The sequence below is a fragment of the Pristiophorus japonicus genome, chromosome 5, assembly GCF_044704955.1.
Source record: "Pristiophorus japonicus isolate sPriJap1 chromosome 5, sPriJap1.hap1, whole genome shotgun sequence".
Taxonomy (NCBI): Eukaryota; Metazoa; Chordata; class Chondrichthyes; family Pristiophoridae; genus Pristiophorus; species Pristiophorus japonicus.
This window is the reverse complement of record NC_091981.1, coordinates 140,454,535-140,472,509: the sequence shown is the minus strand read 5'-3', so window position 1 is coordinate 140,472,509 and position 17,975 is coordinate 140,454,535. Positions and strand designations below refer to the sequence as shown.

Here is a 17,975-nt window from a genome sequence, read left to right as displayed (position 1 = left end):
TTCAGGCGCACTCCCTAGCTTCTCATCGAATACTGCCATGGAATCTTTTACATCTACTTGAGAGGGCAGTTGGAGCCTTGGTTTAATGTCTCATTCAAAAGAAGTCACCACTGACCATGGAGCACTCCCTCAATGTCAGCCTAAATGATGTACTCAAGTCTTTAGAGTGGAGTAAGAACTCACGACCTTCTGACTCGAGTGATGGAGTGCTACCACTGAGTCAAGGTTGATGCCTAAATAAAACCTTCTATTTTTATTTCAAAAAGCATGTCAATCAGAGAGAGAGAAACACATTAACAGGGAAAGACGCACCAAGCGAAAGAGTCAATGTCCCGCGATTGTGCAGTCAGCGGTGAAGCGACAGCAATAATCGTTCATACCGAAGAACGCCACCCACAAAGATCTAGCGATCTCTGTAGCGTCGATGTCAGCTTTCCCGACCTTAGTTTGTACCTGGGGGCAAATCAATCGAATCACCAGCGTCCAGCAACAGTGATGTTGTCATCAAGCTGGCGAAGCAGCCAATCTTATTGAAGAATTCTCTCAGACAGCAAACCAGGAAGTAAAATGCACAGATTATAATTTACTTTTAATATATTTTACAGAGAGCAAAATAAAGATTGGGACATACACGGGGATTATGGTAGAAGCTGTAATATCATAAACTTAAAAAGAAAATTATTATTAAAACTTGTAATTCTTAATCATATTAATGGAAAAATTTGACATTCCACAAATATAAAATTAGTTTTTCAAGGTCAGAACAGTTGTTCAGCAGGCAGTACGTTGTTAAAAATCCAATTACACCTAGTTCAACACTGATTAACATTTTTTGGGAGGGTTAACAGCGATGTTGCAGCATAAAATGAGAAGTTTTCATCTTTCAGTGTGATTTGGATTGATTGCTGGCTCTGAGGACTTCCAGAACGCAACCTGTGGTGGGGCAGGGAAGGACTGACCACAACTTCAGGATTTCCGCATTTATCTGCTCAGGCGCTAAATCCTGAAGTTCCTGTTAGTTTCCGAGGGTTAATGACAGTGAATGCTGAATGTTTCACCGTCATTAATATCGCAAAATCCAAGCCAATGTCTTTCCTCATCCTAATTAAAACTCTTGAATTTAATTTTTAAAGCTTCTTTAGCAAACGGGTTCTAAGTACCATCAAATATGTTTTGTTAATTAGTGACAGCTGAGAGATGGTGACACACATCCAAGAACCTATCACAAAATACTGAGCTCATTGTTTGCAGAGCTCCTTAAGAAATTTACAACTTCTTGCTGCAAGACCTGGGAAACACTCTACTACCCCCCCCCCTCCCCCCCCCTCCCAATACTGTCAGGCCTGTGCCCTACCTTGCCTTCACTGCTGACAGACCCCAGGAATTCACCAGTGAGCCAAACCCCAAATTCCTTCCTCAGTTATGCCAAACCATAGGTTCCCTCTTCGTAGTGATGCCAGACCGCAGGACTCTGACTCCAGTGCTACCAAATCCAGGACTGACCCACAGTTCCGCTAAACCCCAGCCTTTCTCCCTAATACTACTGAATACCAACTACCAACTGGTGCATTTTCATGCCATTTTCTGCTATCCTGAGATTTATAAATGGTAAGATATAAAAATTAAGTCCTTGGGTAAAAGAATGTTTATAAAATAATACCCATTTATGATTTTTACAGAACAATGGACAGTGTTGCTGAACAGTGCAATCCCTAAACAGCCCAGAGTGCCATATGAATAGTTTATAGTTTAGAAATTGTCAATAAATAGTGGGAAATAACCTATTATAGTAGTGCTACATTCATACTGGAGAACTGATGTAATTTTAAATTTGATGAATGGTATATTTTGTCTATTGATATCACATTAGCATTTTTGAAAAGGTAGTTGTAACCTACCAAAGAAAAGCTGGAGTAGTTTATGAATGTCAAAAGACCCAAGATTAAGTTGGTCTATAAATCTTGTTTGCTCTATGTCATATACAGAATATATGTTTTCAGTTCAATTTTCAAAAAAGGTTTTAACGCATCATTAATTTCAGCTTTTAATACGACTTAAAGATTTGAAAGAAGTTTGCATTACTGAACCTAAGCTGGTTCATCAATATCCAGTAAATATCATTTTAGAGTTGCCAATGAGTCTTTTTTTACTAAAAACATATTTTCCTTTGCCTTAACAGATCCAAACTGGATGTAGCGATGGAAACAGTAATGACATCTATCCAAGTATGTTTAATAACGTGAATTATACACATTTAGCCCCTCAAGCTCTGCACGATCATCCAAGAGAGCCTGGACCCTACTTAGATCAATCATCCAGTGGTTTTATGTAGATGAGCATCGAGGTTGCTGTCCTGTGACAAGTGTGGGAGTGTTTTTGTATTGCTTGCTGAAGGGATGGCCATTTGTATGTACAATGTGAAGGAACACAGAGCTTGTAAACTGAAGAATCATCAGGAGCAGAAGACTAATTGCACTCCGCTGGATTTTATTATGGGCCCTACAGTCTTCAGATACCAGAATGCTCTTTTATGGATGGGGTTTGAGTCTGGTTTCTTGCACCAAGAGTGTCTATGTGTTTCGTTAGAATTTTTTGTGTGAAATATGAAGTTCTTCCTTCACAGCGAATGAGCTCTTAGAAATGTTCTATCAGACTTAGGTCATGGGACTCGGCACAATGTATTAATTTAAAATGAACAAACTTTTACAAGATCTGTAAAAGCAGGTTATTTCATTAATTACAATCAATATATTAAAAGTAGAACGGTTATGTTCAGATTTTTGCCAGATACAATTTTGCCAAATAGAAGTGATCCTTCCAAGATTGTGTGTGTGATAAGATCTTGACAATCATTTTTCCTTTTCAGTTTCCTTCCCACAACTATAAATATTATGGCACTTTAAAGCAGTAGTAATACAGTTACAGTCTGCTGTTCAGAACTGAACCATAAGATAATTTTTCTTCTGTAGAGCAGCTGGCAGTAAATATAAAAAGACATTTGGTTATATTTAAACATTTTTGTCTCAAATTGATACAAACCTAAATATTTGTACTAGCTCCCTGATTTGGTGGTAGTTCAGGCTCAGATTACTTTGAATTTAAAACTTAACACCATTTATGGACTTTTTCAAAATGGTGGCCCACCAGCTCACATGTTATAATGGGAATGTTGAAGCACCCTGTAGTAACTTGACTTAAGATTAAATAAACATAAATTATTTCCAGTAACAAAAAGGTATCCCACAGATACTGCATAAGGAGAATACAGAATAGGGATCATTGGAATAAGTCATTGGCCCCAAGTTTCCACATGATTTGCTCCTGATTTTTAGGAGCAACTGGTGTAGAACGGAGTATCTTAGAAATCGGAATTCTCGTCATTTAGTTTGCTCCAGTTCTAGTCAGTTAGAACAGTTTTACTTTGGAACAGAATTTTTTTTTCAAAAGGGGGCGTGTCTGGCCACTTACGCCTGATTTCAAAGTTTCGTGAGTGAAAACTTACTCCAAACGAACTTAGAATGGAGTAAGTGAAGATTTTTGTACGCTCTCAAAAACCTTGTCTACACTTTAGAAAATCAGGCGTAGGTTACAAATCAGGCGTAAGGAATGATGGGGGGGTGTTTAAAGGGAAGTTTACAAACATTAAACACTTTAGTTTTACAAATAAAGAGCCATCATCAATAATAAATGATAAATACATCAATAAATCAACCAATAAATCAATCAAAAAAAATAAATAAATAAATAAAATTTTAAATCAATAAATAAAACATTTTCTACTTACCGACTGCAGCACCGGGAGCCCTCCAACAGCGTGTTGGGATGCCCCCCTCAGTGTGTCTCTGTCAGTGTCTCTATCTCGCTGTCTGTCTGTGTATCTCTCATTCTCTGTCTGTCAGTGTTTCTGACAGCAAGGGGAGTGGGGTAGAGGGAGAGAGGGGGGGAGCGGGGGGAGGGGGTGTCGGGTCCGGTCCGGGGGCTGGGGGGGGGGGGCGGGTGACGGGGACGGGGGGGAGCGGGTGTCGGGGGCGGGGGGGGGGCGGGAAGCGGGAGTTGAGTTGGGTCGGGTGGAAGCAGGTGCTGGCCGTGGGAGGAGCCTTATTCACGCAGCCCCAGTGAAACCATTCGGCCAGGGCTAGGGGCTGCGTGCTTCGGGCCCCTCCCACACAGTTTTGGGCGCCTGGAGCTACTGCACTTGCGTGCCCACTGTAGCGCGCATGTGCAGAGGTCCCGGCACTGTTTTCAGTGCAGGGACCTGGCTCCGCCCCCTACAGCTCGTGCTGCGCTGCGTCGAGGGCCAGAGGACCTGCAGGGAGGTGGAGAATACGGAGGGTTTTTTTAGGCGCACTTTGTGGCGCGAAAAACGGGCGTCCAGGTCGGGATTGCGCCGTTCTAGGCGCGGCTCAAAACTTGGGCCTATTTAATTCCAGTTGTGAGAAAGACTTATTAACAATATAGGTTAATTAGAATTATTAGTTCTGAAGGTCTTTTACTCACTAAAGAAGGTATCTGTTCGACCCCTTTTTATATCCTTCCTTTACAGCAAACGTATATAATATTTATATTGAATGTGCATTTTAGTTACTAATAAAATATTGTGCCACAAAAAGGGTTACGTGTGTATGATAAATTGTTCAAGCCTTCAGGAAATGTTTAACATTGGGGAGCAACCACTGAATATAGTGGGTATCTGTACAAGCTCCTGAGCAGCCTTTCTCCCCTCCTGTTTAAATAAGTTGCACTGCTGTGCAGATTTCAATAATGGGTACCTTTTTTTTTCCCGGAGGGCATGTCTTAACAATTATCAAGTAAACCATTGCTACCAATATTTCCATAAAATATCCTTTCAAAGAATTTCAAGCAGAAATAATCTTCCAACAGTTGTATTATGCAGAGATTTCTCATTTTCAATAATGATTTTTGTTTTAATTCTCTGAAAACCTGTGCCTGATCCCATGAACCATGATATAGTCAAGTATATTTTTTAAAGGAATATTATATGCAGCTATCTTTACATAAACTGGCTGTTTTACAGATGTTGATATGCTGTCAGCTCTTTCACATGTGGCATATTTACAGCATGTAGCAAGAAGACAGTATTGAGGATTATTTTGTGGGGATTTCCCAATATGAAAATTTACATTTTTCCAGTAATTTACTTAAACATAGCAAATATGTGCTATAGGCACCAACCTCAGTTAGTGTACCTACCTACCGCTCGTATATTGCACTCTTCAGGAGAAAAAACATACTTAAAGTAAAAACTCTTCTTGATTCAGTGAGCAGTTAAAAATTGCTATAATAAAAATGTGCTTTAATTATTAAAAGCTACCATATACAGTTTATCAAAGGAAAAATTCTTTTCAATACAATTACTTTATCACACAAGTTTTGTAGACTTATAAAAACATCAATACTGGTGCAAAATGCACCTTTTATTTTCAATAATTGTTACTGATTTTGTACATGTTCAAATTTACACATTTTAGTGTGTATTATGTAACACGTATTCTGAACAAATATGTCCTTGTAAAGATAATTTTATTTTAAAACACGTTTATTACATTTTTAAACTTTGTTGGCTGCATATGCAAAAACCAAAAGACAGTAATATGCCAGGCTAATGATGTGGATTTTTAAGATATTCATCCAGTTCAGCTGTTACTATATGTTTTTAAATGGAGAATTTGAGCTGGGTTTTACATGAATTTAGTTTGCTTGTTACTTAACAAGAGACCCAATATGTGTGTACTTCAGACTGGAAGCATTTGTAATCCCTTATGCAAAAGAAAATTCACATTGCGCACACAATTTAAGAGTCAGATTTGGAAAAATACTTTGAAACTGAGAATCAATTGAACGTAACTTTCCCAGCTCCCTTTTGAAGGACTGCACGGAATACATACTCATTATCTGCTTTAGTAACCTGTTCCAGAAGGTGATGACTCTATGAATAATTACCTGCTAATATCTAGTCTTACTAGTTTTCTTAATATTGTATTGTATTGCCCTAGTAGTATAACCTATTGTATGACCCCCATCACACTGCTTGTGGGTCTTTAATGATTTAACAATTATGCGCCTAAGTCTCTTACTCTGTAATCTTAGAGTAACCCTGCATGGTATAAATATCCCTGTCATTTCCAAACCAAAAGCATAATGCTGCACTCATCACATTGAAGGGCATCTGTCACACACTAAATGATTTAACTCAGATTTGGCCTAAATTGTACACCTTTGTACATTTGTGTACAGTTTTGTATCATCTGAAAACTTGTGAATAGTTCCAAATCATTAATGAAGTTGATGAACAGCAATGGTCCTAACACAGAGCTCTGCAGAGATTACACTTGTGACCTGACCGCATACAGATCGAGTCCCATTGATGACAACTTTCTGCTTACAAGATTTCAATGATGAGTTATATATCCAGCATAACATCTGACCATTAATCTTTGGTGTAAAGATGGCTTTTGAATAAAATTACGATAGTCCAGGAGATGTTATATACCTTGGTTTCCAGAAAGTTTTTATTAAAGTGGCAACTAAGTGGCTATCAGGAAAGATTATGGGCTGGATTTTTTTTGGAGGTGGGGGGGGGTCAACGGATGCGATTGGTGACGGGTCGGGTGGGAAAGTGCGCTTTTTCCCCAGCGGGTCGGGAACCCACCACCATGCTCCTTTACCAAATGTCGGGTCTGAAAAACCTGACATGCAGTGGCGGGGGAGGCAATTAAAATCATTAGTGGCTTGTTTACAACTACTAATCAATGATTGTTTCCTAGCTTTTTGGATTTGACAGGTCGCCCACCAGTTTCTTGTTGTGCCTAGAGCTCATCTGTGAAGCTGAGGTGGTAGTTCAGTGGCCATTGAATCAGTTGACGTGTTCACAGCTTCAAATACCAAGTCAAGCTGATTAAGAAATGTTCCTTTAACCTCTACCTTTTCTAAACTACATTTCCACCACACATTCAGGATACTGCAAGTCTCCCACCATTGCCAGATCACTTCTGTCATCTCTATTTCACCTGCTATCTATTCCATCAGCAGGGTGCCCTTGTAACTTTCTCACCTTGGTCCTCAGAATCCCAACACCAGCATCATTAGGCACACCAGCAGCACCAACCTTCTCCACAATCAACTGACGCTGCACAGGACACGGGGCATTAGCACCAAAGCACATTGCTGCCAGGGAGGGCCTCATCGTGGCCAGATTTATGTCATTTGATACCGGCTGCCACATAATGCACCAGGCTGGCTCCACATCACACCAACACCATAAACCATGCCTCCAATACTCAAGTCATTCCTTTCACACTCATCACCATTGCGGGGATACCATTGTGTCTCACAATTCACTGCAACTCGCTAAGCCACTTCCAAAGTTGCACACAATTTTGTCCAATAACGCAAAGTGTTGAAAATAAAGGTTTCAATGTTTGACACCACATTAACAGAAACTTTACATGAACATTGCATAAAACACCCAAGTGCCTACCCTTGTGTGTTAGTTGGTATGATTACACTAGGGTGAGCGGTGGCTAGTGAGATGGGGAAGTGATAATGTAGATAGAGAGGGACGGGTGGAGGTGCAAGGTAAGTTGGTGTGAGTAAGGATGTGCAGGAGTAAGGTAGGGAAGCAGAGTGATGGGGATGTGATGAGTGGCACAGCAGGATGTGGTTGAGTGTGGCTTTGTACTAACGGTTCGTGATCTATTGAGATCATGGAAAGGTTTGTGCCACTGCAGCCTGGTCTTCCTGATGACATCCCTGCTTGTGCCCTCCTGTGCAATGTGCAACCAGACTGTGTTGGTGTCCTGGGGAGCTCCTTTTCTGCCCATGGGAAGGGAAGAGGACCTTCCTGTGTGCTGTGACTACCTTCATGAGCAAATGGAGGGAGTCATGAGAGAGCCTGGGTGCAGCCCTGTACCTCTGTGCAGTGATTCATTGTTTGCAGCAAGTCAATGCTATGGAACACTGACAGCACAAATTTCAACAAAGTTGGCCATGACCCCTTTAAGGAAACCGGCTGATGACTAGTCATCAAATGACATCAACAGACCTGCTTCCTCTAATTATCCAGGAAACATATTAAGCGGGCATAACAAGCCCAATCAGGATAAATTCATTTCAGTGGCCGGGACAGAGACAGCAGTTGGGTTGCGACCTGCTACTGACATCGGACCCGCCGAGGTTCGTAAAATCCAGCCCATAGGTTCTGAAATTTCAGGGTCCCTGCTCACTGCTGGAAATGCACTCCACTGCAGTGGACCTTGACATTGCCCCAAATCATGAGGACAGTGGAATTTACATAGTTGAAAAGGCAGGCTGCACCTGTGGTGGCACTACAGAGCTGCTCTCCCTGATGAGGCATCCCGTTATTCTAATGGGTACCTCAAGGCCCTGGAAGGGCCAAAGTGAAATGGGCACATAGATTTTTTTCAGAGGACCTAAGGGAGCAAATGTGTATCATCCGGAATCCATGGCTTTTCTTTTAGGCAGTCTTTGTCCTATCCTAAGGCACAGTATGAGACCTAGGTCTCAGCGGGCCTCGTGAATGGTGGTACTGGGCATAATTGCTGGGGTAGCTGAATGTCTGTACTAGCCATGCGGGGAACACTTTGAAGAACACCAGCCACACATGGACTCAGTCCGTGACGTTTTGCAATAGTCATCAGTATAGGCTTTCTGGAAATTGAGGTATATAACATCTATTGTTATCATCCAGTGCCATCGTCTCCTAATTTAGTCCCTTAAAGAACTCAATCAGATTAATGAGCCAGGACCTTTGTTTCCTAAAGGCATGCTGTCAAGTTCTCCAGATGACCATAAATCAAATCCCTTATAATGCCTTCCAGTATCTGCCCTATCACCAATGTCAAACTGGAATGCCTATAATTCCCATTCTCCAATTTCTTCCCCTTATTAACTATTGTGACCACATGACTTTCTTTCCAGTCCATTACAACTGTAAAGAGATACTGAATGTATGAGCTTGTGGTTCATATAATATATTTCCCATTTCCTTCAAAATTCTGGGTTACATGATATCAGTTCCAGCAGCATGATCAACCTTCCTAGTGCCTTAATCCTAGGTAAGACCATTTCTGCAGTTGCTTCCTTGGAATCAATTGCAGTCGCACCTCTTTTTAGCCCTATTGGCACCTTGGAATTGTCACATCACTTGCAAGTGATGCCGTTGTGCTGAAAAGGATTGAGACCCAGACTAAAAAAAGGTTTGCAGATGCTCAAGCTATTCTCCATTTAGAAGATCTAGGTTCCATGAATAATTATCTTTGGAGAGATTGGCTTAGTTAATCCCTATAGAAGAGAGGTGAAAGTTACCTTTCTCTAAATGTCATTTGAATTGTCTGATGTACGACTAGTCTGACCACACTTAGGGCCCAAGTTTCCACATGATTCGCGCCTGATTTTTAGGAGCAACTGGTGGAGAACGGACTATTTTAGAATTCTCCACATTTTTTTTTCTGCAGTTCTAGTCAGGTAGAACAGTTCTAGTTTAGAACAGAATTTTTTCTTCAAAAGGGGGCGTGTCCGGCCACTGACGCCTGATTTGAAAGTTTCCACAGTGGAAAATGTACTCCAAACTAAAGTAGAATGGAGCCAGTGAAGATTTTTGTAGAACTGAAAAAACCTGTTCTACACATTAAAAAATCAGGCGCAGGTTACAAATTAGGCGTCCAGAACGAGGTGTGGGGGAGGGGGGGGAAGGGAAGTCATTAAATTCGACAATAAATCCTTATTTATACTTATACAAATATTATACAAATAAATCCAACCTGAATAAATATTTATAAGCCAAGAAAAGATTAAATAAACCATCTTCCTACCTGTGTGAAAGTGCTTAAGCCAGGGAGAATTCTGCAGCCGTCCGTGCCGCTGAGCGGGAGGGGGTGGAGGGAGAGGGAGAGGGAGAGGGAGAGAGAGGGGAGGGAGGGAGGGAGGGAGAGAGAGGGGAGGAAGATAGAGAGGGAGAGGGGGGGGAGGGAGGGAGAGAGAGGGGGGGGAGGGAGAGAGAGAGAGAGGGGGGGGAGAGTGGGAGGGGGGGGCGTCTGGTCGGGGAACAGGAGCGCGGGTCGGGTCAGTCGGGGGGGGGGGGTCGGGTCTCGGGTCTGGGCGGGGGGGGGAGCGGGGGTCGGGTTTTGGGGCGGGGGGGTGCGGGTCCGGGGGAGCGGGTGTCTGGTCGGGGGGTGGGGAGCGGGTGTCGGGTCTCGGAGCGGGGGGGAGCGGGTGTCGGGGCGGGGGGGGAAGCGGGTGTCGGGTCTCGGGTCGGGGCGTGGGGGGGAGCGGGGGTCGGGGCGTGGGTGGGGGGGAGCGGGTGTCGGGTCGGGGCCGTGGGTGGGGGGGAGCGGGTGTCGGGTCGGGGCGTGGGTGGGGGGGAGCGGGTGTCGGGTCGGGGCGTGGGTGGGGGGGAGCGGGTGTCGGGTCGGGGCCGTGGGTGGGGGGGAGCGGGTGTCGGGTCGGGGCGTGGGGGGGAGCGGGTGTCGGGTCGGGGCGTGGGTGGGGGGGAGCGGGTGTCGGGTCGGGGCGGGGGGGTAGCGGGTGTCGGGTCGGGGCGTGGGTGGGGGGGAGCGGGTGTCGGGTCGGGGCGGGGGGGTAGCGGGTGTCGGGTCGGGGCGTGGGTGGGGGGGAGCGGGTGTCGGGTCGGGGCGTGGGTGGGGGGGAGCGGGTGTCGGGTCGGGGCGGGGGGGTAGCGGGTGTCGGGTCGGGGCGTGGGTGGGGGGGAGCGGGTGTCGGGTCGGGGCGTGGGTGGGGGGGAGCGGGTGTCGGGGTGTGGGTGGGGGGGAGCGGGTGTCGGGTCGGGGCGGGGGGGTAGCGGGTGTCGGGTCGGGGCGTGGGTGGGGGGGAGCGGGTGTCGGGTCGGGGCGTGGGTGGGGGGGAGCGGGTGTCGGGTCGGGGCCGTGGGTGGGGGGGAGCGGGTGTCGGGTCGGGGCGTGGGGGGGAGCGGGTGTCGGGTCGGGGCGTGGGTGGGGGGGAGCGGGTGTCGGGTCGGGGCGTGGGGGGGAGCGGGTGTCGGGTCGGGGCGTGGGTGGGGGGGAGCGGGTGTCGGGGCGTGGGTGGGGGGGAGCGGGTGTCGGGTCGGGGCCGTGGGTGGGGGGAGCGGGTGTCGGGGCGTGGGGGGGAGCGGGTGTCGGGTCGGGGCCGTGGGTGGGGGGGAGCGGGTGTCGGGTCGGGGCGGGGGGGTAGCGGGTGTCGGGTCGGGGCGTGGGTGGGGGGGAGCGGGTGTCGGGTCGGGGCGTGGGTGGGGGGGAGCGGGTGTCGGGTCGGGGCCGTGGGTGGGGGGGAGCGGGTGTCTGGTCGGGGCGTGGGTGGGGGGGAGCGGGTGTCGGGTCGGGGCGTGGGTGGGGGGGAGCGGGTGTCGGGTCGGGGCCGTGGGTGGGGGGGAGCGGGTGTCGGGGCGTGGGGGGGAGCGGGTGTCGGGTCGGGGCCGTGGGTGGGGGGGAGCGGGTGTCGGGTCGGGGCGGGGGGGTAGCGGGTGTCGGGTCGGGGCGTGGGTGGGGGGGAGCGGGTGTCGGGTCGGGGCGTGGGTGGGGGGGAGCGGGTGTCGGGTCGGGGCCGTGGGTGGGGGGGAGCGGGTGTCTGGTCGGGGCGTGGGTGGGGGGGAGCGGGTGTCGGGTCGGGGCGTGGGTGGGGGGGAGCGGGTGTCGGGTCGGGGCGGGGGGGTAGCGGGTGTCGGGTCGGGGCGTGGGTGGGGGGGAGCGGGTGTCGGGTCGGGGCGTGGGTGGGGGGGAGCGGGTGTCGGGTCGGGGCCGTGGGGGGGAGCGGGTGTCGGGTCGGGGCGTGGGTGGGGGGGAGCGGGTGTCGGGTCGGGGCGTGGGTGGGGGGGAGCGGGTGTCGGGTCGGGGCCGTGGGTGGGGGGGAGCGGGTGTCTGGTCGGGGCGTGGGTGGGGGGGAGCGGGTGTCGGGTCGGGGCGTGGGTGGGGGGGAGCGGGTGTCGGGTCGGGGCGGGGGGGTAGCGGGTGTCGGGTCGGGGCGTGGGTGGGGGGGAGCGGGTGTCGGGTCGGGGCGTGGGTGGGGGGGAGCGGGTGTCGGGTCGGGGCCGTGGGGGGGAGCGGGTGTCGGGTCGGGGCGTGGGTGGGGGGGAGCGGGTGTCGGGGCGTGGGTGGGGGGGAGCGGGTGTCGGGTCGGGTCTGGTCGGCGGGGGGGGGGGGGGGAGCGAGTGTCGGGTCTGGTCAGGCGGGGAGCAGGAGCTGGCCGTGGGAGGAGCCCCAGTGAGGCCATTGGGCCAGGGCTAGGGGCTGCGTGTTTCGGGTCCCTCGCACACAGTTCGGCGCCTGGAGCTACTGCACTTGCGTGCCGACTGTAACGCGCATGTGCAGAGGTCCCGGCACTGTTTTCAGCGCCGGGACCTGGCTCCGCCCCCCCACAGCTCGTGCTGGCTGCGCCGACAGCCAGAGGACTTGTAAGTAGGTGCAGAATACCGAGGATTTTTTTTAGGTGCCGTTTTAGGCGCGAAAAACGGGCGCCCAGCTCGGAGGGGCGCCCTTTTTTTTTCTTGTGGAAACTTGGGCCCTTAAAGTGAACAAACTGTCCTGTAACACTTTCAACCTTGATTGTAGAGAAGAAATTTTAAGCACCTCTTTCTCGCTCTGTAAATCTGAAAACTGTCCCCAGAAGCATTAAGTGCATTTTGGAGTTGAAGTGCAGAATTGGTTTTCATTGTAAATCGTGAATAACTTTTTTTTTAAAGGGTATGTGAATACAATGAACAGTAGCTAGGTCTACAAACACTGTATTAAAGGTTTAAAGGGACAACATCATTATTGTACAAAAGTACTGTTTGTGAACTACAGTTGTATCATAGACTATTACACCTATATTACAAACTACCATATTACTAAGTGCCAAATATTCAGTACTGCCAGTGCACTATCTTATCAGCATTTACTTTTGTTGTACATATTAATATAACTGCTTATTAGTGTTTTCAACAGCAGCTGAGCCTTAGTAGTATATAATGAGTTAGTATATGCAAGGTGACTGCACTAGCACCGTAAATGTTTGGAAGTACACAGCAGTTCGAACTCTGCTCTCTTTGCCCTCTTATGTCAAAGTGGTGTTAAAACAGTATTACTGTAAAATGTTTCTTGTACATTTTTTGACATGTTTCCAATTGTATTGCTCACACATTGCTATGTCCACACACACTGTACATGTTTCTCTTAAAATATGGTTTGTAGCAATCTCACTGACCTTCAGTAAAGTTTGTAAAACTTCAATATTGTAATAAAAATTCACTGAATGTGAATTGAGTTGAGGTATTTTATACAAAACAGAAAATAAACAACATCTGTCAAGAAAGGCAATGGACATTCTAAATATAGACTGTTCATCACAACTGGAAAGATAAGCAAGACCCTTAATGGGCTTGAACATTGTTTTAAAAGGAGATGAAAGAAAAGTACATCAACAATAGAAAGGGAGTTAATGATTGAATAGCCTTTGAGCTGATTATTAGAAAAGCAGGAAACGGATGATATTGAAGATAATCTTAGCTAGACCATGAAAAGACATTAACAAAAGAATGTGAAAAAATGAAAGCCCCACAAAGTAAAAGATAAGCAAATAGGGGAAATAGGAAAAAGAAATGCAAGAAGTCTGAAGTTCAAATGGAAAGTACTGGGAACACAATTGGTCATTAATAGCCAAAAAGAGAAAAAGTCAGGCCACCAGCCCAGGTACAGATCCTTGTGGCACAATGGTGTGCTAATGAAGGGTCTACTCTGCTATGAGCAGAAAATAGACGATACTAGATTGGAGGAATTGTATGGAAGTTGTCTCATGATTAATAAATGTCTGTGACCCTGAATAATGGCATGGGACAAAATAAATAAACAGGTATTGCATCTGCTGTGGTTACATGGGAAAGAGGAAGAACAGATGGCATGAACAGTGGTATCTTGAAGGTAAAGATACTGCTGGAAAGAAGGGAAGCAAAAATGTGCTTGATGTTGAGATCATATTGTAGGTGGTAGAAATGGCACATTATCTGGCAGAACATGGACATTAGTGGGTGGAAGTTCAAGGGGGTCCCTGTCACGTCATCATAGAAAATACATAGCAAATGGGGCAGACATGGTCAATAGCTATGTCAGTCACTACCAAGAAGAAACATTGGCTGAAGATAAAGGATGACATTGCTAAAGCTCTGGTGGGGAAAGTGGAATGATCAGAAAAGACGCAAGGGAGAAAAGGCTGGATGCCCAAAAATCAGCAGAGTGGCATGACTCTGCATAAATATCAAGATGCACTCACCTTTTATTTGTGCCCTGACCCTGCCAAAGTTTGTCGGTCAGCGGGGTGTGTTCATTGGCCTACCGTTGGTGGGTGCTTACACCAATAGAGGCGCATATAGAGCACCGCTGTAGCAATGAGGCTGGAGGATATGGCGGAGGTAGCTTGCCCTGCAGAGGGAATCAAGCCAAGTCTCCCTCCCAAAACAAATTAAATTGTAAAGAAAAGCAAAATACTGCAGATGCTGGAAATCTGAAATAAAAACAGAAAATGCTGCAAATACTCAGCAGGTCAGGCAGCATCTGTGGAGAGAGAAATAGAGTTAACATTTCAGGCCGATGATCCTTGCTTCACAAATGCTGCCTGAGCTGCTGAGTATTTGCAGCATTTTCTGTTTCTTTTTTAAATTGTAAGGAGTCCGCTTCAAAAATTAGGGAGAAGACAAACCTTCTGGCAGTCTTTAGGTGTTTAAGTCACAATTCCACTCACTTCCATTGACTGAATGGCAGGGCCCTCTGATGACCCACAGCACAGGAGTTCCTGAGTCTGTAAGAATAAAAGTGTTTATTAATGATTAAATTGGTTCTGTGTATGTATAAATGTTAAAAAAATGAGATGATACGAAAAGACAGTTTTGAAAGAGACAAAATGGAAGCTCACAGACTTCCAGCATGAGGTTTGCATATTGTCTTAATTGGAAAGCCATTAACCTAATCAAGGGATGGCACCGGGTCCTCCAGACAGACACATGTGTGAGGCGAGCCAATAAAGAACTGCTCTGGAACCAAGATCCAATTCTGAGGCTTCCTGAGAAGCAATGGCCGTAAGAGGTATAAAAACTCAAGCCAAAGATTGCTCTGTCTCTTTTCTTAAGCACACGGCAAAAGGCAAGACCGCTCTCTACGGACAAAGGAGCGGGCCATGTGCTTTGCCAGAAGGAAGTGACATATACCTTTTTATAAATCATTATTGTAACATTGTATCTGTTGTTACTAAGTCGATCCGTAGGCTAGTTGACCACTGCTGTTTCTCTGATAAGATGTGAATATGTGTGTTTAATAAACTATTCCGAATTGTTTTAAAAGAATTTGTCTTGCTGTCAATTTAATACCAGAGATTTAGAGATCTTACAAATTGGGGGCTCGTCCGGGATCTGGTGAGACAGCTTTTAATGGTTCTTTTGAACAATTGGAAATTTCGGAAGTTGCGATTCTAACCTATGTTGCGAAGTATAAACTATAAACAGTTAAACGGATCGAGAGAGTTGCGTCTTAAGGAGCAGTTGTCTCGATAGTTGTAACTTTAAGTGGGGACCCACCAGTAGTTACATTCAACAGACACATGATGAAGGGATCAGTCATGAACAGAAAGCCAACAAAAAGAAATGTTGAAATAGCTTATCAGGAGAAGTTATCCAAAACAGTATCCATAATGGACATAGAAGAGTTACAGGTATGGACCATACTTCCGTAAGGGCCAACATGCGTCCTTTGGGGAGCTGGTGGCATTTATCCAGGAGAAAGTAGATCAAGAAGAGCTAAGGCCAAAACGGGCAAACAGTCTCTTTGCATTCAGCTCATTTTATTGTGCCCGGAGAGATGAGGAATTAATGAGGCAGGACGCCAAAGTGATCCAATATTTAAAAGAACAAAGGGCAAAAGAGATACAGGTTTTAAAATAATTGCAAGTAAAAGAGATTCAATGAAAAGAAAGACGTTCAACTTATAAAACAACAAAAGGAAGAAGGCCTCCAACTTGTGAAGCAGTTAAAAGAGGGAGAAATACAGCATTTAAGACAAGAAATTGGTCAATTAAACCATAGTATTAGGCAACTAGAAAGATGGGCCGAACAGGCAGCTTCATTGCTACAACAACAAAGCCTCTCAAATTTAAATGCCACAGCAGCCGTTATTGAAGCAAATGAAAACAAATTAAAGTTAAAAATATATAAATTGGAAAACTTGGGGCTCCAGCAAGAGATAGAAGATGCTAGGGGTGCATTAAGGGAAGTAATTAAGAAGCCACATAGGGAGGCAGATCACTCCCAGTGCCAACTAGAAATAGCGAGGCTAAAAAGTAAGTTAGGGGAGCAGCGGGCCCCGGTATCCGCAGTAACACAGGGAGCCATAACAGAGACAGCAGAAGGGGACAAAGGGGAAACAGATTGGGAAGAGGAAGGCAGTCAGTATAATCCCCAGGAGGGTGGTGTAGGATGGGATACCTTGAAGACACGAGAGCCAATTGTAGCCGTAGCAATCACTTCTTTACGACGCAATATGCACGGTCACATCACCAGTAACCATACCAACTCAAAGCCCATATCTGGTGCTGACGCCACGGCATGTAGCCACGAGTTGGGGCCCATTAATAATGGGGATGACCCACTGGAAGTTAATAGGAGGTGGGCAAATTTCAGGAGGGGTCACCCAGAGTTGGAAGACAGGGACTTAACACGAGTCCTCCTCTTGGCCTGTTCCACTTCCCTAAAAGATAATCTGCCAGACACAGTCCTCCAGCCTGGCACAGCGGCCGATGCACTCATGACCGAGATCCTAAACCATTTAGGGATCCGAAAGTTGAACTTAGTGGCTCTGCTTAATTAGACCAAGCAGGGCCCAGAAGAGACCCCGAGAGCCTTCAGTAATGCCTTTACGATATCTATCAACATACCCAGAACCAGGCACCCGCAAATGCTACAGTAGGAAAGAATCAGGAACAATTTAAATCGAAGTTCCTGACCCAACTCCACCCTTTAGTTAAAACTGTACAGCAAAATTCTAAAAGGACAAAGGGTGTTAAAAAAAACAAGCCTGAAGGCTTTGTGTCTTAATGCAAGGAGTATCTGTAATAAAGTGGATGAATTAACTGTGCAAATAGATGTTAACAAATATGATGTGATTGGGATTACAGAGACGTGGCTCCAAGATGATCAGGGCTGGGAACTCAACATCCAGGGGTATTCAACATTCAGGAAGGATAGAACAAAAGGAAAAGGAGGTGGGGTAGCTTTGCTGGTTAAAGAGATTAATGCAATAGTTAGGAAGGACATTAGCTTGGATAATGTGGAATCTATATGGGTAGAGCTGCAGAACACCAAAGGGCAAAAAACGTTAGTGGGAGTTGTGTACAGACCTCCAAACAGTAGTAGTGATGTTGGGGAGGGCATCAAACAGGAAATTAGGGGTGCATGCAATAAAGGTGCAGCAGTTATAATGGGTGACTTTAATATGCACATAGATTGGGCTAACCAAACTGGAAGCAATACGGTGGAGGAGGATTTCCTGGAGTGCATAAGGGATGGTTTTCTAGACCAATATGTCGAGGAACCAACTAGGGGGGAGGCCATCTTAGACTGGGTGTTGTGTAATGAGAGAGGATTAATTAGCAATCTCGTTGTGCGAGGCTCCTTGGGGAAGAGTGACCATAATATGGTGGAATTCTGCATTAGGATGGAGAATGAAACAGTTAATTCAGAGACCATGGTCAAGAACTTAAAGAAGGCTAACTTTGAAGGTATGAGGCGTGAATTGGCGAGGATAGATTGGCGAATGATACTTAAGGGATTGATTGTGCATGGGCAATGAAAGACATTTAGAGACCGCATGGGTGAACTACAACAATTTTACATTCCTGTCTGGCGTAAAAATAAAAAAGGGAAGGTGGCTCAATCGTGGCTATCAAGGGAAATCAGGGATAATATTAAAGCCAAGGAAGTGGCA

At 46.4% G+C, this 17,975-nt stretch overlaps 1 protein-coding gene across 1 annotated transcript in view; it reads left to right on the top strand.

Moving 5' to 3' along the window:
• LOC139264468 (aryl hydrocarbon receptor-like) overlaps window positions 1-3,925 on the top strand; it is a 302,097-nt gene extending 298,172 nt beyond the window's left edge. The window contains exon 11 of the mRNA XM_070881001.1: window positions 2,180-3,925. Coding sequence (XP_070737102.1) covers window positions 2,180-2,332 — 153 coding nt within the window. The 3' untranslated portion in view covers window positions 2,333-3,925. The remainder of the gene's footprint in view (window positions 1-2,179) is intronic.
• The last annotated feature ends 14,050 nt before the right edge of the window (window positions 3,926-17,975 follow it).